This window comes from Archocentrus centrarchus, unplaced genomic scaffold (genome assembly GCF_007364275.1).
Source record: "Archocentrus centrarchus isolate MPI-CPG fArcCen1 unplaced genomic scaffold, fArcCen1 scaffold_52_ctg1, whole genome shotgun sequence".
In the NCBI taxonomy this organism is placed as follows: domain Eukaryota; kingdom Metazoa; phylum Chordata; class Actinopteri; order Cichliformes; family Cichlidae; genus Archocentrus; species Archocentrus centrarchus.
This window is the reverse complement of record NW_022060274.1, coordinates 1,658,474-1,681,674: the sequence shown is the minus strand read 5'-3', so window position 1 is coordinate 1,681,674 and position 23,201 is coordinate 1,658,474. Positions and strand designations below refer to the sequence as shown.

At 40.7% G+C, this 23,201-nt stretch overlaps 1 protein-coding gene across 4 annotated transcripts in view; it reads right to left on the bottom strand.

Annotated features, from left to right (window-relative positions):
* The window catches only part of lmo3 (LIM domain only 3), a 76,709-nt gene that overhangs the window by 5,464 nt on the left and 48,044 nt on the right, over positions 1-23,201 (bottom strand). For all 4 annotated transcript variants that reach the window (XM_030725322.1, XM_030725323.1, XM_030725324.1 and 1 more), the window contains one exon: positions 14,079-14,204. In XM_030725322.1, the coding sequence (XP_030581182.1) occupies positions 14,079-14,204 (126 nt within the window). The remainder of the gene's footprint in view (positions 1-14,078; positions 14,205-23,201) is intronic.

Here is a 23,201-nt window from a genome sequence, read left to right as displayed (position 1 = left end):
CACAAATCTTAGAAACATGGTGTCAAACCAGATACTTACTCTGGATGGCATTACTTTGGCCTCCAGTAACACTGTGAGAAATCTTGGAGTAATTTTTGACCAGGATATGTCCTTCAATGCACATATTAAACAAATATGTAGGAGAATTTCAGTTTGATCTGAATTTAGAAGCAGGAAATTAGAGGTCATCCAGGCCTTAATGTCTTTAAGATGTTCCTGCAGTTTAACTAATTGATGTGTGTCATCTGGCTTCATTGATAGGTAAAGCTGAGTATCATCTGCATAACAATGAAAATTGATGCAATGCTTTCTAATAATACTACCTAAGGGAAGCATGTATAATGTAAATAAAATTGGTCCCAGCACAGAACCCTGTGGAACTCCATAATTAACCTTAGTGTGTGAAGAAGACTCCCCATTTACATGAACAAATTGGAGCCTAGCAGATAAATATGATTCAAACCACTGCAGTGCAGTACCTTTAATACCTATAGCATGCTCTAATCTCTATAATAAAATGTTATGGTCAACAGTATCAAAGATGCACTGAGGTCCAACAGGACAAGAACAGAGATGAGTCCACTGTCAGAGGCTGTAAGAAGATCATTTGTGCCAATTGAGTCTAATAATAGAGAATAGGCTTTAAAAGTAATGGTTTAATTACTGCCATCTTAAAGGCCTGTGGTACATAGCCATTGGTCAGAGTTGACAAATGACTGCCAGATGTTACAGAAAGTTTGGTAGACATAAAAAAAAAAGATCCTCCAAATTTAAAGTTGCTTATGAGGGGCTGTAAATTATGCTGGAGTTTCTGGACTTTCAAAATAAAAACTCATAAATATTAAAATGACCTTGAAATAAGTCTTTAGCCATCTCTTTTTTACACAGACAGTCTTTGTTTCACCTTCAGAAGAAGACTCTAAATACATTCTGTAAGAGCTTGAAAGTAAATGCACACATGCTAATGGCACATATTGGTGCTTATAGATCATGCTGTATATAATAACCTCCTCTGTTCTTAGTGGTTCATGTTATGACCACCATTGTATAAACAGGAAGTGTTTAAGTATTTTGTCCTTTAAAAATAAAACCCACTTAATAATGAGACTCTAACAGCTGTCTCTTTCACACTCAGGCACTCAGTGACTAACAAACAGTCTTTAAATGTTGTTACAGCTTTAATATCATTTTAGCCAAATTATATTAAAACTATTTTTCATGGATTTATAAGGGCTTTTAAAAGATTAAAGGTGAAGGTAACATGGATGCTTGGACACTTTTATCGGGTTAAAACAGCTTGAATCTATCTATTAGGAAGTTTGACACATTGAAGCAGATGTGTGTTCTATTTGTGTATTTATGTTTGAATAGCGTAGTCTCTTCCAGAACTCATACTTCCTTGCAGATCAGAAAGCTCTGGTAACTCCCTGAAGGTAATTACCCACTTAGGTGGTCCCCCCCGAACTATTAGCCAGTTGGCAATTGACTTAGCAAAAAGACTACAACCACTACAAGAAGTTGCAGGATACCATGATTGGACCTATCGTTTTGCTATGTGTTGTGCATTTCCTAATAAGCTGGAAAGGTGACATTAACGATGAAAACCGTTTTCCCGGTTTTTTAACACCCTCTGCAGCACGTGTGACACTGTTGTACCACTTAGGAGCATACTGCACCAGACCCATCACAGGTATTTTGAATAAGACCTTGTGTTGTCTTACTATTATATTCCACTTTGTTTAAACAAAATGAAGACGAACCCTGAAGTCTTCATTTTGCAGCTCTTGGTTAGAGAATTTTGATTTGCTGCTTCTGGAATTCATCAGCTACTTCACTGCTGGCATAAATCAGTCATAGGGTTAAGAGCAGCACATCTGTGAAAGAAATACTGAATGTTTTTTATTTTAAAAATGAGGCATCTATCTATTTTTGCATTTACACAGGAAATCAAATTGTCATACAAACTATAATAAATAAAAAAATATAACTATCTGCTGATTCACTCTGTTGTGGGTGTCTGTGGCTCAGGAGGTAGAGCAGGTCATCTACTAATCAGAAGGTTGGTGGTTCGATCCCTGGCTGCTACAGTCTGCATGCCAAAGTTTCCTTGGGCAAGATGTTGAACCCTGAGTTGCTCCTGATGTGTTCATTGGAGTGTGTGCAAATATTAGATAGAAAGCACTAAGATGTAGAAAAAGTGCTTGCATGAATGTAAATGTACAAAGTGCTCGAGTTGAAAAGTGTTATATAAGAACTCATCCATTTATAAGCTTCATAAAGGCCTCTTTGGGATCTGAGATCATGTTAAATACAGCTCAAACTATTAATCAAATAATCAAAGGAAAAAGTGTGTTCATCAGGAACCTCAATAATAGCATATCAGTTTCATTATGAGAGGACACAATCACATAAATTACAATTTTCTTTCTTCACTAACTAATGCATTCAGTTAGATGATGCAGTTGTATTAGCAGATTTCTGTTAGGGAAGAATGGTTTTTCTTTGTTATAGCTTAAAAAGACATCGATGTGTGATATTTATATCCCACCACTGTCATTTCTGGTTAATACAGAAGCTGTAATAGAGCAGATAACTTTTATTTTGGTGATTGCTTAAAGGAAGAAAGTTAGTTATTTTGCTAAATAGTTATATAATAACCTGCCCTAAAAGGAATAATTTACTGCAATTATTTTCTTTTTATTCAGTTGTTTACCAAGGTTGTCATTTTCCTTTGTTTTGTACAGTAAACGATAATTGTGTTTATTGGCGCTATGGCTTAAAATTTATTATAGATCTGCCTTAACAGCACAGAAGTTGTCAAATATGTATACTATGCATAGTTTTATGTATAGCATATTATTTACCATCTTATCCACCATGGTTTCTAACTTCGCAGTCAGCCAGCTTCTGATGTTGCTGTCTTCCTCTTTACCTGTACTGCCTTCACTTATTTCCTTCCAACTTCCTTCCTTTACTGACAGGTGATTGTGACTAATGAGTCTTTGGAGACCTCTTGTTGTAGGAGGAAGAGAAAGAATGACTTCCACACGCACACACTTAGAAGATGTATTGCAATGCCAGCCTGGGAGGACCATGTTAACTAGATGAAGAAACTGGAAGACTATCAAAGAGAGAAAAGAGTCTCAACTGCACTAAATCTAATTACCGTTAAGACGCACACAGGTTCAGAAATACTTGGCCCCATCACACTGATGCTTAATGGTAACAGCATGTTCTAAATCTTTGGCAGATTGCTGGTCAATCAGACAACAGCAGCACAGGACATGCTAAAGATAACTTTCTTTGGGGAATATGATGCTAGAAAAAAACAATTTTGTCTCCCAACTTTGGTACTAAACTACTGCTGTGTTTAGTGTTGTACTATTTCTGACTCCATCTATCATGCCTAGCACACAGTGATTTTAGGTTTCTGGTTACTGATGATATTTCTAACACAGTCACTGGAGAAGGCCACGAGCCAGTGTACACCTAGTGCCAATCCCAGGCCCAGATAAATGGGTAGAGTTGTGTTTGGACGGGCATCCGGTTGTCGAAAGGTGCGAGATCTCCGTCCTTGCCCATTAGATGAATGAGACTGAAAACACCCTTTAAAAGAACACTTGGTGAGCTCAAGGGGAGGGTAAGTAAAAGCTGTGATTCCTAAGATCTTTGCCACATTGTACAAGTACTTCTGAAAGTACATGTGAGATTACCACACGGGAGGTTGCCACTTAAATGCCTTGGATGGTATGGATATATGACAGCATCATATCTGTATCGTGATCTGCAGCTGGAGATCTCGAGGAGGGGGTGCTGAAAGGTGTGAGATCCTACAACGAATCTATATAAGAGTGGACTTAACATCCAGCCTTCTTGTGCTTAGAGTAACACAGAGTGCTATAACAAAAAGTTTCTACATGTGATTTTGCTAATAGTTAATCATGGATAATGCTAATCAAATATAAATCTAATCACTGAAATGAATAAGACAGTATAAAGAATATGAACTGTGCTGATCTGTGTGTGAAGAGATAAAAAGGAAGTGCAGTGAATGACTGTTAAGGCAGGTTGTTTGTTACAGGAAAGTACTGAATGTGCCAACAGGGTGTGTGCGTAGGGGAAAGGTGATGCATATGGACAAATTAATATAAAAGGGACCTGTTTAGGAAGGTTTAGGGTTCTTCCTCTTGCTTCCCATGGATTTAGTAGAGAGTAACATCTCAAGAAGGGATCTTGGAGTTCACAGTGGCTGTGGCTCAGGAGGTACAGCAGTTCAACTACTAATCGGAAGGTTGGCAGTTTGATTCCTGGCTGCATGCCAAAGTATCCTTGGGCAAGTGCTTTTCTACTCAGTCTGAGCACTCTGTGCTTATACAACACATTTACATTTACCCATTCATACAAGCACTTCCATGAGTAACTAAGCTAAGTGCTTACTGTCTAACATTCACACATTCATACTCCAACGCTTGCGTTGGAGAGTAACTTGGGGTTCAGTATCTTGCCCAAAGATACTTTGGCATGCAGCCCAGAGCAGCCAGGAATCAAACTGCCAACCTTCCGATCAGTAAGTGACCTGCTCTACCTTCTGAGCTACAAATGCAACGTTTGCTTTGAGAGTGTTGATGAGAAGTATAGAGAAGGTCAAAGGGGGTATGATAGGGTGCCGAGAGAGGCATTCTGGTACTGCATGAAGAAGCCAGGAGTGGCAGAGGCTGTGGGGCTGGTGCAGGACATGTTTGTGGTGTGGTCCCTGGGTCTTTCATCCAGTGTTTTGAGTTTTTGTGAGTTTTGGGAAGTAATCTAGATTTAAGGTTTGTTCTTGGTTTCTTTTTAAAATTTAGTATTGCTTATATATTTTGTGTTTCTTATCATACTTTTCCTGTCAGGCAGGAGTCTCTGTGGACTATGATATTTGCAGATGACACTGTGATCTGTAGTGAGAGAATGAACGGTGGAAGAGAGCCTAGAGAGGTGGAGGTATGCTCTGGAGAGAAGGAATGAAAATTAGTAGAAGCAAGTGTGTGAATGAGAGGGAGAGAGGCAGAAAGGTGAACTTGTAAGGAGTAGATAGTGAACGCAGATGAATACATGTGGTAAACCATCCAAAGCAATGGACAACACACAAGAAAGGTGAAGATGAGAAAGTAGGCAGGGTGGAGTGGGTGGAGATGAGTGTGAGTGGTGATTTGTGAAAGAAGGATTGCAACAAGAGTGAAAGGGAAGGTTTACAAGATAAGTAGTAAAGCCTGATCTGATGTGTGGTCTGGGAAAGGTAGCACCAAAAAAAATCTAGGTTTTGTCACGGTCCTGGTCCAGGACCCAGTGTTTCTTTGGTTTGGACATCTGAACTCTTGGTTTTGGTTATGTGCTGTGTCTGGGATCAGGGTTAAAGGGTTCGATTTTCTGTTTGGTATTTTGATTCCTAGGCCTTCTCCATGTTCTGTTCTGGGTTATTGTTCATATGTATTTATTCCCTTGCTTCATTTATTGTGCTTTCCCTGTGTCCCTGCATTTTTGTATTTCCTCAATGTGCCTGCCTCCCTGCTTCTTATAGCGTCTATGGGGATTCATGGTGCTCCTTTTTATCATCTTGGTGACGCCGCCTCTTATTTGCTTCAGTATGCTACTTTTTGTTTAGCCTGGTGTCTCCTGCTTCACAGAGCTATGACTTGTTTCCACGGCTGAATTTATGTGGGAGGATGTGTTGTCTTCATCAAGTTTTTCCTCCTGCAGGTGTGGTGGCCTCCCCGCTGGTGAGGGAATTTTTTGGCTGCAGTGAACTGGCCCCACAGTTTCCACGCTCTTTGCCCCGACTGTCATCAGTGGAGATCCTAGCTTTAACTCCTCTGGACAACATCTGCCACTTTTTTCTGTGGTGTTCCCCAAGGTTCTGTTTTGGAGCCTGTTAGTTTGTTTAAAGGGGTCTCATATCTTTGTTATGTTGACGATATTGTACAATTGTTCTTTTTCTCCACAAAATGTTGCAAAAAATATCTATCCACAAAAAACTGGATGGCTGCTAATTATCTTTGACTTAACACTGAGAAAATAGAAGTTCTTGTTTGTGCTCCTGACAGCTTTGTTGCCACTGTGATCAACAATATTAGCTTTTTATCATCATTGGGTCAATCAAATGTCAGAAATGTAGGTATTACATTTGACCAGGCTCTTGGTTTTTATATTAACAGCCTCTTGTGATTCTGCTTTTTTTACATTTACATGTTATTGCCCACCTGAGTCAAATGTTGCCCAAACTGGAGTTAGAAATGATAATTCATGCCTTTGTTTTCTCATGATTGGACTGTTGTGATTCACCGTACATTGGCCTCAGTAAAAAACCTTTGGATCACCCAGAAATGGTCCAAAACGCGGCTGTGAAGCTACTTACTGGGTCCTCTAAGTGGTCTAGGTGACGCCTATTTCGTCGCTCCCTAAAAAGGTTAGACTTCAGTTTAAGATCTTGGTGATAGGGCTAGTTCAGGGCCACCTGAGCCATTCCTAACTATAAGGATGAGGTCAGTGATGTCTTCTGACCAACACGTGTTGGTGGTTCCTCGTTCTAGAGTGAAAACTGAAAGAGACTGTGCATTCAAGGTTACATTTAAGATCTGTGGACTCTATGGAAACTTTCAAAAAGCAGCTCAAGACTTATTTGTATAGGCTTGCTCTTCACTAGTGGAAATTATTGTTGTGTTTTAATATTTGCATTTTTTAAAATTTGCTGATTGTTGTGAAACCTTTTGTGATTTTTATCTAGAAAAGTGTTATTTTATTGACTTACTTAGAAATGAGTATATCATGGGGACAGCTCAGGTTGAACATTTTGGAGACAAAGTTAGAAAGGCAAGCCTGAGATGGTTCGGACATGTGCAAAGGAGGGACAATGGATATATTGGACAAAGGCAGAAGAAAAGAGGAAGACTGCAGAGAAGATTTATGGCTGTAGAGAAGAAGGACATGCAGAGGGCTGGTGTGAATAGAGGGGGATGTTAGAGATAGGGTGAGATGGAGGCAAAGGATTTGCTGTGGTGACCCCCAAAAGAAGAAGAAAATGGTTAATGATATTTCTTTACAAAAGAAGTCACATATTTCATGAGAATACATTAATAAATTGTTGTGCTATTTTCTGATGTCAATAGGCACCAAACGTGTGGCGCATTTTAAAAGCAGACTTTTTTAATATAAATTTTATGCCCAGATACCTACAGTTCGAGAAGGTAACTATCTCAAATGTTCTTCCAAGTCCATTTCCCTTCTGAGTCATTTGAAGAAGACAGGTCAAATATAACAAAGCTGCTCATTAAGTTCTCTCAAGTTAACATAAAAATGAAATAATTAGATTTTGAGATTTTTCTCGTCTTGTAGGCTGACTGCATATGCTGAGTTACCAACAACAATCATACACAGTGTGACACTTATGTCCCTTATTGACTATTAGGCCAATGTCTAAGAAGCCATGACACACAAAGGCATCATTGGCTGTGCTGAACCCAACTGCTGTCAGTTTTTTCTTCAAAAGCACCAGAATGGAGCCTCCTCCTTTATCAGCTCTGACCTTCTCCCACACTGTCACCAGCCTGCTCTCTACTGCACCTCCCTACTCTAACCTTCCTCGAGCCTCTCTAAGCTGTGGCCTTGAGCTCATTGGGGGAAACTGGGCCAGCACAGGCTGGATGATGAGGCTGGACGACAGCCCCATTGATTAGCTGTCCCCCAGGGCTGATCTGTGGCTAACTGCTTGCTGGATGGAGTCTCATATCTCCTTCCTGATTCTTTACACCCCCACCATGGCCAACATCCTCTCTCTCCTCAGAATCAGTTTTGTGTCTTGTTGGTTCTAAGACAGTAGTATTGCTTTCTTTACCAGCTAGACAGAGAAAAATAACAGGTCCGGCTAGTGGGAGAGCCACAACCAGAGATTTATGTCCAGTTTAACAGAGTAAACCCACATTGAGTGCAGACATGAGCAATCAGATCCAGCGTGGGATCCTTTATTTTACTGATAGACTCTAGATGGGAGCTATTCAGTGCCCTTAACTTGATACCATTTTGAAGTTGTTATTTACCATTTTAAAGAAATGGCTTTTCCATGTGGCAGATACGTAAGATAACCATTAATGCTTTATTTATTTTATTCATGTAGTAGGTTCAGCTCTCTATACTTTTTCATGGCAAGTAGGATGCTGCTGAGAAAGAAACAAAGAAGTAATCACAGGCCATGATTACAGTGACATATCTACTCTAAGCCAGTCTCTCCATCTCTGCTTTGCACCAATAGGCCTGTCACTTAAGTAAGGCCCTTTAATAGCTGAGCATGGCCGTTAGAGTCCTGCAGTGAGCTCCTTATGAAAGCAGAATAATCACTGAAATTTAGTTTTCTGTCCTTCATCTGTGGAATACAGTAGGGTGGATGTATGCACAAAGCTACTAATAACATGAATAGATTATAGCAATTCAACCTTAAAACTCCAGCATGGCCTATGACTGATCTGCAGGAGTGGTGGATAATTACACTTCATAACCCCAACTGACCTTGCAATCTCCTACTTTGTTTATCAGATTTTACATTTTCTGATGATGCACACTGAGAAATTTCTGGGCCATTTGTGAGATAGATTAGATTGCATTATTGAAAGGCCCATGGGTCAAGGGGTCAATGATAGCTTTCATGTTTGTTGGATGGTGGGAAACGAGAGGGGATGGAGTTTAAGTAGATGAACAGGGAAGCAGATGTCAGACAAAGAACCGAAGCCCATTTCCATGCCAGTCACCACAAAATGCTAAGAAACTGTTCAAGGACTCTCAAGTGAGATTTCAGAACAGATCTCAGGCTGAGGCTGAAAAAAACGTAAAAGGTCATCCAATTAATCAGGATATACTTTTTAAAAACCCACTCAGACAACAATTAGCAATGCTGAGGTCATCCCTAAAATGCATTAAATCTCAGGCAGCTAACAAATAATTTTGTCACAAATTTTAGACTATATGTCTATCATTGCAAATATTGAATCTTATTGAGAGGAACTGTTTATGGTAAACTAGCCTACCAGCAGATGTATATAACAATAGTCTCATTACATGAAACAGGGCTAACAAAAAGCTTACATCTTTATTATTCAAAAATAATACTTATGCAGTATATAGTAGATATATAGCTATCTACTATATACTGCGTAAGTATTATTTTTTTAAATACTTGTATACAAAATGGAAAACAAAAACTCAGACAGCTTCAATTTAAAGCAGAGATACACCATAAACCTGCCCCAGGCCCCGGTGAAGCTGTAATTGGTGTCATGGTCCTGGACCCAGAGTTGTGAGCTTCTTGGCCTTTGTATTTTTGTTTAGGTGGCGCTACACGAGTGGCAGCCTGTAGCAGCGGCTCCTGAGCATTTTCTTTCTTAATATTGGCATTTGTAACTTTTTAACTTTGCTGTCGATGGTGCTTACTCTTTAGAGCACGAGAACACCATGGAGACTATAGTCGCATTATTTTTCATGCTTTTAAATGACTTTTTCACTGTTTTCCATTGTGTCTGGAGAGTGCACACAGCTGTAGTCCTATTGTCTAGAGCAGCGATCAGCTGTTGGCATACTGTAACACTGCTGTGGGGAGAAACCTAATATCCCCCCAGAGCTTCAGAGTGGAACGTGGCAACAGGAAGAGGGGTACAGACCAGTTCTTTTGTCCATCGTTAGCGGGAATGTTAGATCCATTCCCAATAAGATGGAAGAATTAACGGCGTTGACCTGGCATCAGGGGGAGTACCAGGAGAGCAGCATCCTACTGTTTACAGAAACATGGCTGACTGCACAGATACAAGACATAACAGTTGGGCTGGAGGCACAGTATGTAACATGGCACACCAGAGACAACAGAATACTGGACCTCTTCTATGCCAACACCAAAGAGGCACACACATCATCACCCAGAGAGGAGCTGAAGGCTGTGAAAGATCAGGGGAATAAAACCTGCAGGAAGAAAATGGAAGACCAGCTGCAGGAGAACAACACTGGGGCAGTCTGGAGAGGACTGAAAAACATCCTGGGCTTCACAGACTTCAGTAAACAAGCTGAGGGGGACCAAAAGTGTGTGAACGACTTGAACTTATTCTTCAACAGATCTGCACCACCCCCAGCCCAGTCCCCCCTGTGGCTACCTGTGTCTCTCACCACCACCACCAACATCAACAGCTCACATTCCACTACCACCACCCACTGCTCTTCCACCCTGCCCAGCCCCTGCTCCTCACATTACACAGCCCTCATGCGCTAAGCTGTCGTTCACAAAACACCAAGCGAGAAACAAGCTCAGGAAGATCAAGAAGTGGCAGGTCCTGATGGCTTGAGTTCAAGGCTGCTAAGGTCCTGCAGGATGTCTTACAGACCAGCTGAGAGGAATAGCTATGCATCTGTTCAACCTGAACCTAGAGCTGAGGAAGGTTGCCACAGCTCTGTGGCCTCTTTCACACCAACAGGGTTCCGGTGCCTTAATTTGAACCGTTAGGCGGGTTTTCCACTGTGGAAGCACTCGGCCATAAAACGGGTTCAACTCCGGCCCCGCAAACTAGCTGGTCTCGAACCAAGAATGCGTGACGAATGTGGCAAAAGGGCGTTACTCTGCCGTCTTTACATCAAGTTTTCTACCATATTACATGTGTATTACATGAGAAAAGCGAAGCGATTTTCACGGCTGTGAATTAGGTTGGGCTCTAAGGCTGAACTTGCTACTTTGTATCAGTTCATATCACAGATAAAAGGGCACAAAGTGCGTACTTGTCGTCTTGCTCTAATCGCTGTCTGTGTTTCCCTCTGTGCTGCACACAGATGCTGCAGTAGTTTGGTTTGGACCGTAAAACGTATTTGCAGCACAAGAAAGGGGAGCGTGTTCTCCCACGTTTGTGCGCTTCGGCTTCCGTGTCCAGACGAGGACCCGCCCACACTCATACGTAAAGGAGCAGTTCACAGAAACGCGGTGGGAACGCGGGCCCATTCTTAATCGTTCCTTGGGATGGCACGGGAACTTGCTCCAGCTCCGGAACCTCGGCGGTGGGAAAGTAGCATGTGACAGCTTTGAAGAGCTCCTTTGGTGAGAGGCTACTGCACCCAAAATGTTTGAGGGAGTGCTGTCACAGGTCTTTTCTTCCTGCAGCAGACTTTTTAACCAGCACTGCTCCCAGAAATAGAATTAGATCACTACGTGCACCACAACTATAACTAGTATAATGTATTTCATAAGTAGGTTAAATAATTATTTAGAGCAATAAATCTAAAAGTTTCTTAAAAAGCCTCCAACTGATCCAAAATGCTGCAGTTAGAGTACTGACAGGGACTAGAAAGAGAGAGCAGATTTCTCCCATATTGGCTTCTCTTCATTGGCTCCCTGTTAAATCTAGAATAGAATTTAAAATCTTTCTCCTCACCTACAAGGTCTTGAATAATCAGGTCCCATCTTATCTCAAAGACCTCATAGTACCATATCACCCCAATAGAGCACTTCGCTCTCAGACTGCTGGCTTACTTGTGGTTCCTAGGATACTTAAGAGTAGAATGGGAGGCAGAGCCTTCAGCTTTCAGGCCCCTCTCTATTTTTAAGATTAGGCTTAAAACTTTCCTTTATGATCAAGCTCATAGGGCTGGATCAGGTGACCCTGAACAATCACTTAGTTATGCTTCCTTAGGCCTAGGCTGCTGGGGGGGGGGGTTCCCATGATGCACTGACAGTTTCTTCTTCACTCGCCTATTTTTCATTCTCTCTGTGTTTATGCACCACTATTGTATTTAATCATTAGTAATTAACTTTAAAGTCTGTCTTTCTCCCATGTCAGTCAGGATGGGACCCCATCACTCTACCACACTGTTGCTCAGCACTGGGGCCCTTCAGGGCTGTGTGCTGAGCCCCTTTCTCTTTTCTCTGTACACACACTGTGTACCAGGCCACAACATCATCACAGTTATTTGCGGATGACACCACAGTGGTAAGACTACTCACTGTCAGTGATGAGACTGCCTACAGAGAGGAGGTTCAGAGACTGACTGACTGGTGTTCACATAATAACCTGACACCAAAAAGACAAAAGAACTCCTCACTGATTACAGGAAACAGCGGGAGGAACATTGTCCTCTTCTCATAAATGGGGACAAAGTGGAGCGAGTCTCCAGCTTCAAGTTCTTGGGCACTCACATTTCTGTAGACCTCACACGGACAAACTCACTGGTCAAGAAAGCACAACAGTGAATTTATTTTCTGAGAACATTCAGTCACAACATCACATGATCACCTTTTATCGATGTACCACTGAGAGTGTCCCAACCCATGGGATCCTCACATGGTGGTGCAGCAGCTCAGCAGCAAACAAGAAGGCGATCCAACAAGCCATAAATACTGCTGAGTGCACCATCAACACACGTCTGCCCACCCTGGAAGACTTTTACACCTCTCGATGCCTCTGGAAGGCATCAAGAATCACCAAAGACATCATCCAGATCATCATCCAGCAAACAAACTGTTTAATCTGCTCACATCAGGGAGGAGATACACAACAACCACAGCATGAACCACAAAACTGGCAACGACTTCTATCCCATAAGGAACCCTAATGCCACAAGTGTGAAATAATTAGTGTGTGTGTGTGTGTGAGGGGGGGGGGGGGGGGGGGGGGGGGGGTTGATTGTGGATTCTGTATTTATTTTAATATTTATTTCACTATTTTCTATTTTGTGTGCAATTACCCTATTTTTTTTAATTACTCATTTATTACTTACTGAACTTTTTTCTTGACTGTGAGAACAGCTGTTTTGAGAAGCGCACATGAATCTCGTTGCGTACGCTATGACAATAAAGGAATCTTGAATCTTGAATGTGTGTCTTTTGTCCTCCCTCCCTCTGCTCTCTTCTTGTTCCCCTCACCCCCAACTGGGCCAGACAGACTGCTGCCCCTCCCTGAGCCTGGTTCTGCTGGAGGTTTCTTCCTGTTTAAAGGGAGGTTTTCCTTCCCACTGTCACCAAGTGCTGCTCACAGGGGGTTGTTTGATTGTTGGTGTTTTTTCTCTGATATTGTTGAGAATTTACCCCACAATGCAAAGCGCCTTGAAGCAACAATTGCTGTGATATGGTGCTATATAACTGAAACTGAATTGAATTGAATTACCTGACTTCTTCTATTAGGAGAGGCTGAAGGCTGAAGTGGCAGGACAATTACTGAGTGCTAATTGTGTGTAACTAGGTTCATTGCCTTTAGTATGCTTAATATGTCTGGTCTGTGTCTGCATGTGGGAGATTTGTTTCTGTGTCTACAACAAAGCTGCCTGTGGAAACACATACAACATTCTCCAAAAGGCCACATTTTGGTTTTTTTCATTACCTCAAAAAATATCTTTTAAAATGAAACCTAATGGAATAGTAATGTCTCATGATTATGTATATGAATTTTTAACACATATCAAGGCTTTTTGGACTGGATTAGATGCTTCACCATGAGTTCAGCAGACACACACACACACACACACACACACCATCACCACTAATCTTGGATCAATCGTGGCTGAAGTGGTGAGCCACAAACCAACAGAAGAGAAAAAGAGAAACAAAAATTGAACAAAATAAAACTATGATGTACAATTTTGATCGAAAACTGTTTAGTATTTATTTTTCTAAACTGAGTTTAAAAAAGTGTAGCAATTCAGTTCAATCATCCTCCATCAAATATGGCACAGTTTTTAACAGATCTTGAACTTCAGGGTGTGTTGCAGTATTGGGTTGCAGCAGTGTGCACTGTAGCAACACCACAAAGGTCTAGTGAATGTGATACCTGAGTACACATTTCACGTTAGTGTCTCAAAACTGGTTCCCCTTCTCTGAAACTTTGGCAAGAAGCGGTTCTACTCCTGGTAGCAGTCCTGAATTATAATCACTGTGCTGGGAGCAGCAGATGATCTGAGGCTCCAGAAGTGTTTATACTGGTCATTGGAGGAATTATCAGTGGAACTTAGGATGCTCTATGCTGCAGTCTGGCTATCATGACCAGCCATTTGCACGAGCATGTGAGAAAAGAGCAGAAGTTTGGTCTACTCACCTCTGATTGCAGAGCTGGCATGCGAAGCAGTCCAGGTGGTAGACGTTCTCCTTGGCCCTCATGACCATCTCAAAGGCTGGAATTAGCTTGCTGCAGGCTGCACAATTCCCTGTTACACCAAACAACCTGAGGCACACACAAACAAAATATATTTGTGTAAGTCATTGATCCAAGTAATAAACCAATAGAAAACCTTGGAGGTGTCTAACTTAATTTAATACTTGAACTAGAAACTATTTTCACCTGCACTTATTTTTCATTTAGCTCATTTTATGATAAATCTATGATAATTATAATTCTTTGATATAACTGTTTTCATCTTGTACACATTTTGTTTGTAAGGTGCATACTAAAATGTTAAAATGCTACACTTGCTTGTGTGAATGTGCTGTGGATGCTTGGACAAACAGTCACTCCTATCGTGTTTCTGAAGCGTGCTTCGAGTACGCCTGGAGGACACGTGCACTGTTGGTGCACTGTAGTGTTTTGCAGACAAGTGCCTGCAGTCACAAAAGTTGAGAGGATACAGATGTCTACGTGTATCAGAATCAGAAGCCTTTATTGTCATCAAACACAGGTGCTTGATGAAATTAGTTGTTATCCTCTGATGAGAAAAGTGTGTGTGTTTAATTCTAATGCTGAACAATTCTTGGCTTATGGTATTTTGGGAAACTGTAAATAATGACTGAAATATTGACTCATTGATATTCTTATTACTAGTAGCAGAATTGAGTTTAAAGATGTATGAGCCAATTTTCTAGGACAGCCATGTCTTCATCATCTGCCTGAGGCAGTTCTAAATGTGTTCATATAAATACAGGTAAGAAAATATTGATGAACCATAAATGTTTGCATACACAAATTATACACAGATTTGTTCTGTTACTGTTACTTTTTATTGTTTGACTTTTAGCCATCATGTGGCTCTTATCCTAGTTTTACAGGTTTTATTGTTGTCCCAGTGACTGTTGATTGCACTTAATAAAATGATTATTTTATTATATATGTAATAAAATAATCAATAAAAGCTTCAAACTGACGGTTCAGCGGTCAGGTCTTTGTTAAATGTTTTGGAGACACGTTACATTTTTCATAAACTGAAATTTCTGCTTTGAGCCCAGAACAGGGAAACCTAATTTTGTTTGACTCCACCCACATCCACGTCTGACTCTAGCGTTTCACTATTACAGGAAATTCACGGCAGAATTGCGGAGGTGCGACTGCATCTGCTGCGTTTGGTGACTCTGAAAAGCAGAGTGACAGCTGTCAAAAAGAATTTTTGTAAACACGTGAACATAAGCTGGCCTCTGAATCAGTCAGCAAAGCAGGCTGTAGCTGAGCTCCAGCAGAACAGTGAAAAATAGCAGCTTGTGCCACAGAAATAGATGGAACATGGCTAGCACTGCTGCCCTGGGAGGACCTTATTATTTTGCCGCCTGCTCCAGGGACATTAATGTGAGTATTCATTAGGCATTCAGGACTGTTACTGCACAGTGACCTAGACCAGGCTAGCAAGAGAAAAAACATATCTGATAACAAAATCATATTACAAAATAACCTATTAGGCAGACTTCTTGAGGCACTTTTAGCTGTTGTTAAAATGATAAAACAGCATGCCACTCTCAGTCTGTAAGAGATCGTGATCTGATAAATGAACTCAGAGCTTGGGATATGCAGGGTTGTTTATTAACCTTCAAAAACTATGTTTCCCAGAGGCAAGGCAGCAGACAGATTGTGCCCTCATGAATACCTCCAGAATTAACGGCCACTGTCAACACACCTTCAGACAACGAAGCATATCTCTTGTAACGTGGTAGGTGGGTGAAAACAAAAAGGGCCTCTTTGATAGATTAGTGCCGCCTTAATTTCCATTTGAGCAATCTAAATTTGGTGGCATATTTTCTCCTGTGTTTTGTTGTTTTTAGCACAAAACTGGATTGCAAGAAGGCCTCATATGCATATTTACAGTAGCATGCTCTTTAGAAATGCTAATTACAGGGTGATTTTTGCCTCCACACAGTGATTCCATATTTTTTTTCCAGAGCAAGTAGAGGAAAAAAAAAAAATTAATTAAAATGATTTCATTTTATTTGTTTTGAGGTATGTTTCATGAGTCCAGAATGTTCAGCTATTAAACAAAAAAGAGTTTTTTTGTCTATAATTTCTGTGTTTGTTACAAAATAAACAAGATGAAAGAATATACTTCGAGCACGGTGATGCCATCATTTTTGCCAGGGGCTGTACTCCAATCAGGAGATCCATCTTTCATCATTAGAGCTGCCGCTAATCCTGAATGAATGTGGTCATTTATTTATTTATTCAAATAATGCATTAATTGATTTTTCTTACAAAGAAAATGGTATGAAGAAGAAACGCGATATCCAAGCTGCTAACTGTTCCTCATCCTTCTTTTTTAAAATTTTTTTGCTGCATAATTTATTACCCACCTTTCTGTATAACTTCAACATTTCCTTTAAAATATTAAATACCATCTAACAACCTATACTAATGGGAACAACATGGCCTCTACACTGTGTTTCTTTAAGACTGAGCCAAAGAAGAGGTGTTGCTCATCTTCCAACTTTGTTGTACTGTTGGGCGGCAAAAGCTCTTCAAACAGGCAGAACACAGGAAACCCTGGCTCACCCTGCAAGAAAGGAAGATGGATGACATTTACCTGCCACTCGTCTCTCACTGCTTGGCCAGTTTCACGCCAATGGCACTAATGACTGCCAAGGGGGGGAAGGAGGGAGGAAGGAAATTAAATGTGGTTTGGTTGGAATTAATTCAAAGGAACAGTTTCCAACAGTCAGAGGAAGACGGTTCAGTGGCCTTTAGCACAAGACCCGGTGCCTGTGAGTCTGTGCTGATATTACTGGACTGTCACTTGTAACAAATACTGTATTTACACTTCTCGGGCACCTTGTTCAGGCTGACAAAGGTACAGCTGTCGGACATTTCTAGAATGCTAGAAATGGTTTTTGGCAAAAAATAAAACAAAGAAAGAACAAAAAAAGAAAACATACAGAATCACATGTGCTTCATGTCAAAGAGTCTCCCAAAACTGTTTCAGTTTGGCTCAGTGATACCTTCTTGATAAGAGAAAAACAGATAACTATTATATTATATTATATTATATTTTTTTTAAGCTTTGTCAAGTTATTTTTAACTCTGGTTTTAACTCTGCTCAGAATTACATACAGGTGAATTATTTCAAATCCAATTTTATTCAATTAAAAATACAAATCTCTACCAGCTCAAATGCACAGTACCAGTCCAAACTTTGGGCTGGTACTGTACATCCACAAATAAAAATAATGTTTTGCTCTGGCTCTGACAGACAGTGCAGTACACTGAGTCAGCTTCCACCATACTACACCGCCGTGCTGTGTAGCTCAGAATGGTCAAACTAAACGGAGGCTCTCTGTTTCACTCTTTTTTGTTGTGCAATGTTCTCATTCACATATGTATATTTTCACCAGTAAATCCTCTACACACCTGCTCTACACAATATTAACCACAAATTTAAAAAGCTGAGTTACATATTACAACAAAGACGTTATCATGGTTTCCCACTGCAGACGGGCACTAGCTAGTCACTGGCATAAATACAGAGGTGATACCAAGCTGGATGTCAAGTGGCAACACTTGAAGAACTTCATACACCTGTATGAAAACAGTGAGTAACTTTGGAATTACTGCAATGGTGAATAATTACAGTAGAAACCACACAACGATATGTTCTCAGCACTGCACATACAAACGGTAAGAACTAAATCTACATTAGAAAAAGCCCAAAAATGTTCATTGTATGAGGTGGATTATCCTCAGGGTGGTGTTGAATGTTTTAATTTCTATTTTATGAGAACCACAAACTAGAGACAAATATAATACCCATAAAGACAAACCCTAACCAATCTGCAGACACAGCTAAACATAAGAAAAATCATCAGTAAACCCCTCTATCATTCATTAGTCTGGGTTTTCCAGCACCATCAAGAACAACAATCGGGTTAATCCAGTTTGGACAGCAGGAGGGCTGCTGATAGCACCAGTGCTTCCAGTAGCCATTTGAAATTCTGATAGCAGTGTTGCACTCCTCTTCCTTCCCCAAACCCCAATCTCTTCTATCCCTCTCATCACATCAATTGCTCAGGCCTCAGCATGCATTCATCAGCTGCTGGATTAGAATTTGTTTCCTCACAAACCATTGATCATCGGCCTATTACTAGGCAAATGACAGTTAATTACCCACTACATTAACCACCGGGACCCGGGGACCGACTCCCTGTGCCATCAGTCAACATGATGAATGTGGCAAGTTCAGTAATGCACGACCATTCCCTCGTCCGCCTGCCGTGTGGAGAACAACCCCTGGATCTCACTTTCAGGCACCCAGGAAAAATCTATGGCAATCTGCATAATTACAGATTCAGGGTTAATAACAGGCAAATGATTTGTAGCATCTCACCATAGGGTTTTTAATGGGGTTGTTCTTTGTCCATCTTTGTCCCATTTGGAATTCAGTCACAGCAAAAAAAAGTTTAAAATTTAAATTGTAAAATTCAGGAAGCTGTTATACTGCCTTGCCCGTTAGAAGGAGAACGCCAACAGAACCATGGACCTGCTCATGTCTGAGGTGCTGATGTGAACTCTGGAGGGAGGGGAGAGGAGAAAGTTAAGGGTGGCAGATGTAATCAGACTCAGATGATCTTCAGTTTAGTACCCCCTGCATGTATGACTGTCAGTGATTGTCATTAAATAACTCTCGGGGCAAAATTATTTCAATTACTGTGGGCCTGACCTGGGAATTGTCGCTGGGATAAGACTTTCCTCCTTGAGTGTCCTGAGTTGCCTGCCTGCCCGCTCTATCAGTTCTCATCTGCACCTGGACTCTGATATCCTAATGATGAATTATACCCTGCTTTTTGAGAGACTGCCAACCATATGGAGGAACATTTCCCTGAACCGTGAGCCGGGAGAGCAGCCACATTCTTACTTAGTTACGTTCAACAGAATCTCCTCAAACGGGCCATTCCACATCTTACATCTCTCTGAGAAGATAAACTAATGAACTATTGATGGAAGTCAAACAAAGTGTTACCATAAAGTTTTTTTTTTACAGTGTGTCAACATGTTTTTCCTTTTCTTTCCTCTTCTAACCCTAACCTAACTCAAGGACATCGACCCAATTCCTAATTGGTAACCATGTCATTTTCTGCATGCATCCCAAATCTACTGACACCTAACACTGCAGATATCAGGGAGGTTCCTCTGTCTTTAAATAAAAAACACCAGCTAAATAAAGCATATTGCAATCAAAGTAGTTAAGAAAATGCCACAAGCACAGTTTTGAGAGTGCTGTATTTGGAGCCTTTTTGAAGAAGATAAAGTAAAAGGTTTAGTCCTCTGCAGGGGTCAGGTGTGCAGTTTGATAGGCCTTTTTCTGTGCCAACCCACCTGCAGTCCTAAACTAGCTGCCAGGCTGTGGCACACCATCCCTGCAATTATTTATACCAAACATGCACGGTCCCACGAGTCACTGCTCTTCACAGCTAATTTAGCTAATCTCAACATGAGGGGGTGATTCAGAAAGTACTGTGTCCACACAACTGAACGGAAACATTTTAGCTGAAATGAAAATACTGTTGTCTGTCACATAGAGACAAAATGGTGGTTTTGTTAGTGAAGAAAAGTGAGGAAAAAAGCATTTGGAAATATTTGACAAGAATGTGATTCTTTCATGAGGTATTATCACATATACAGTGTCCTGCATTATGTGGTGGAGGCAAAACTACAAAAACATTATGGAGGGCACGGAGGTCAAAACTTTCAGTTTTCCTTTCTGATTTTCCTACATCTCTATGCAGGTCTCTCAGCTACAGTTATAATAACTACATATGGTACAGCTGGTTGTTTGGATATTGTTCACTGACCATACTTTGAACACAAGCTAAGTAATAACTGTCATTGAAAAGCTGCCATTTTTTCCCAGCAAATTAGATTCCTTTTGTGGTTTGGGGAAACAAAACAAAAGGCGTCCCACTCTTGACCTCTCCTTCGGTTAATGTGACCCATCTCATCAGGACAATTAAGCATCCACTACATGTGACCCTCCTTAAAACGCCACCCAGTTTGACCCCTTAGCATTTTTAGATTACATGTGAAAAGCCCAATTTAATTACATGAACTCTAGAACACACATTTGAGAGCTCAAGCATTATTGTGAAGGTAATTGCTAAATGTGTGAAATGACTTGTGGTGTTGGGAGGTTAATGGCAGCCAAGCTTTCTTAACACAACATAACAACTGCAGGGTGTTTTCAGTGCTTTTAACAGCTACGTGTCATCTCACCGAACTGCAGAGACAGACACTCAGATTTCTTTGTGCTATGCTTTATGCCATTTGAGCCTGTAGGATAAGACAACAGTATTTGTAATTGATTCAACAATATTCTACACTAAAAACTTTATAGTTAAATGTACTTAAAGGCATATTTGAAAGAAAATAATCCCGTGCAGCTGAAGCTTGTTCTGACCTCCAAATGATCAATCATTACATATAATCAATGAATAAAAACTAGGATGTCTATAAACTGCGGCCTGGAAAACACACCTCTGTTGTGCGTGTAAAGTGTTCATTTGCACGTGAATTCTTGAGCTAAAGTTACTGTAGGGATCAGTCCAGGTAACACATGAAGCTTAGGCATAAGTTCAATAAGGAAGGTCTGTAATCACTCCTCTGCCTGCTTTCTCAGGTGTTTGGCTGCTTGTCCATTTCTGACATCACTTCCACTTTCCCACGCTGTCAAACTTTATGCTGACTTCCTCACTTCTAGTCCAGTCATCTTTCTCCCTGCCTTCTTTGAGCCAATCAGCCTCCACTCAGCGTACTTTAAATATCACTGCTCATCTGTCATTCTCCTTTCGCATAACCCACCTCCTCCCCATCTGCGCCACCCAAACCTCTGACAGCTGCTTCCAAGCCTCCATCTATGTCTTCACCACCAGCGTCTAGACTCCGGGGGTCCTGCCGTTATTCCAGTCTTTGCTGGGCTTCTGTTCTGCTATGATGGGCCATCTGAGTCTGATCACCAAATAACTAATTGTATTCCTTCTCAATAAATCTTGTTCAATTCCTCCTAATGATCTCTCCTAATTGAAATGGTTTTGATAGCACTGCCTCATTGGCATAAGTTAAAAACAAGGCAGTAACTACTATGTGTTACTCAGTGTCATTCACTAAATAATATAACAAAAGTAGAACAATATTAGATTTCACACCATTTGGGGAATCTAAATATTTTCTAAGTAAAAACAACCTTTATGATTATGTACATCTGGATATTAAGTGCGGCATTATGCATAGGAACCTACATTTTCTGGAATATAATGATCCTCTCTTGGTTAAAAATGTGCACTGAGTGCAGCCAGTTAAATAAGTGCCCGCAAAAGCCTCAGGCCTCAAACCCAAGTCAGAAGCTTTCTGCAGCACAAACGCAGATCAAGGCTGTTTTGTGAGGAGTAGGTAAATAAGAGCTACTACAAAATTAACAAAAAAGGCAGGCTAACATTATTAGGACCACGTGTTCTGTGAAACCACGAGAACAAATGTGCTGTGAATGAAATAAATACAAATGTTAGGGTGCCATGAGTTTTTAAAAACTGATACTAGCATCCCTATTTCTTTACTCATTGGTCTTTTGCTGTATTAACACTTTCCTCACCAGATCATTGTTTTGAACTTGCCAGTGATTCATGAGTCACTAATCGTTCAGAAAAAAACAATCCCCGGTCTTTGTCTTTGTCCTTCAAGCTCGGGTCCTCTACCAGAGGCCTCGCAGCATGAGGGCCCTGCACAGTATCTTAGCTGCTCCCAGGACTGCGCTCTTCTGGACAGAGATCTCAGATATCACTCCTAGACTCTCCCAGTTTGTAAACTATAAGTGTGTGACCATGCTCAGCTGAAAAGACATAGTTTTGCGACCTTGAGGTCTGACACTGACATTTGATATCAGTGTGGAGTGGAGTGAATTTATATTTATTAGCACTGAGAAATCAATTTATTTTATTTTATACAAAATATTCAAAATGTATTTACTGTCTTTATCAGGATTTGAGACTTCAGTGAAGAAGCAGAAGTTTTAGAGTTAACATGATTTTTTTTTTAAATGTACAGCTCAAGTAAGCATTATGATGATCAAATAATCAATATAAAGGAAATGTATGACTTTATAAACATACCTCACATTCTAACACTGCTGGCAGCTCTGCCACCTCTGTCTGTGTGAAATAGAAGGCCCAGCTCTCCCAACCATTGATCAGGCGCTCTTAATGCAGCAACAGTGGTTGAGAAATCATCAGACTGACACGTGGACACTGTTCTGACAGCATTGCTTTGATTGCCTCTTTAGCATTTCACAGATTCCATTGTATTTCCATCCATCCATTGGATTAAAGCCAATAGATGGATGGAAGTCGTATGGAAAACTGATAGAAGGTGCAATCAATTTAGCAGTACCCCCTCAGCACTACTGTGTCTTGCAGCTGCTCACCACCATGTGCTTGGATACACATCAGCTACACAAAGGCTGTACATTTCAGAAAAATGCTGATTATTTCATAACCCAAAACTAATACATGTTGTTCTCTCAATGATGAGACTTTATAGATTTGGCTTGATTGATTGTTTTTCCCTCAATTTTCAGGACCTTGAACAAACATCCAGAGATGACGCCTAAAAACTATTTAAGCTAGCTCCATCCTTTACAAGTTCTTTAAAGTCATAAAATGAATGTTTGGCACCTTATGTAGCAGTAGATAAATCTTGCAATAGCCAGCACAGACAAAGGGATGCAGAACTGGATGTGCTGTCAGGTAACTTAATGAAGTTGTTAATTCCTTTGCTGAGTGACTTGTTTGTCAATGTGTCTGGCCAAGGGCAAAGCAGTTGTGTAGTATTAGCATTCCTCTCTTTCTTTTGGCCTTCTCATGAATAAATCAGGCTGTTAAAATTGCCACATTTACATCTCATTTTAGAGAAGCACAGCACAGCAACTACAACTGGCTCTAGTTGGTTTTTACAAGGCTCTTTTCCTACTGTGGTGCCTGTTATCACAGATAC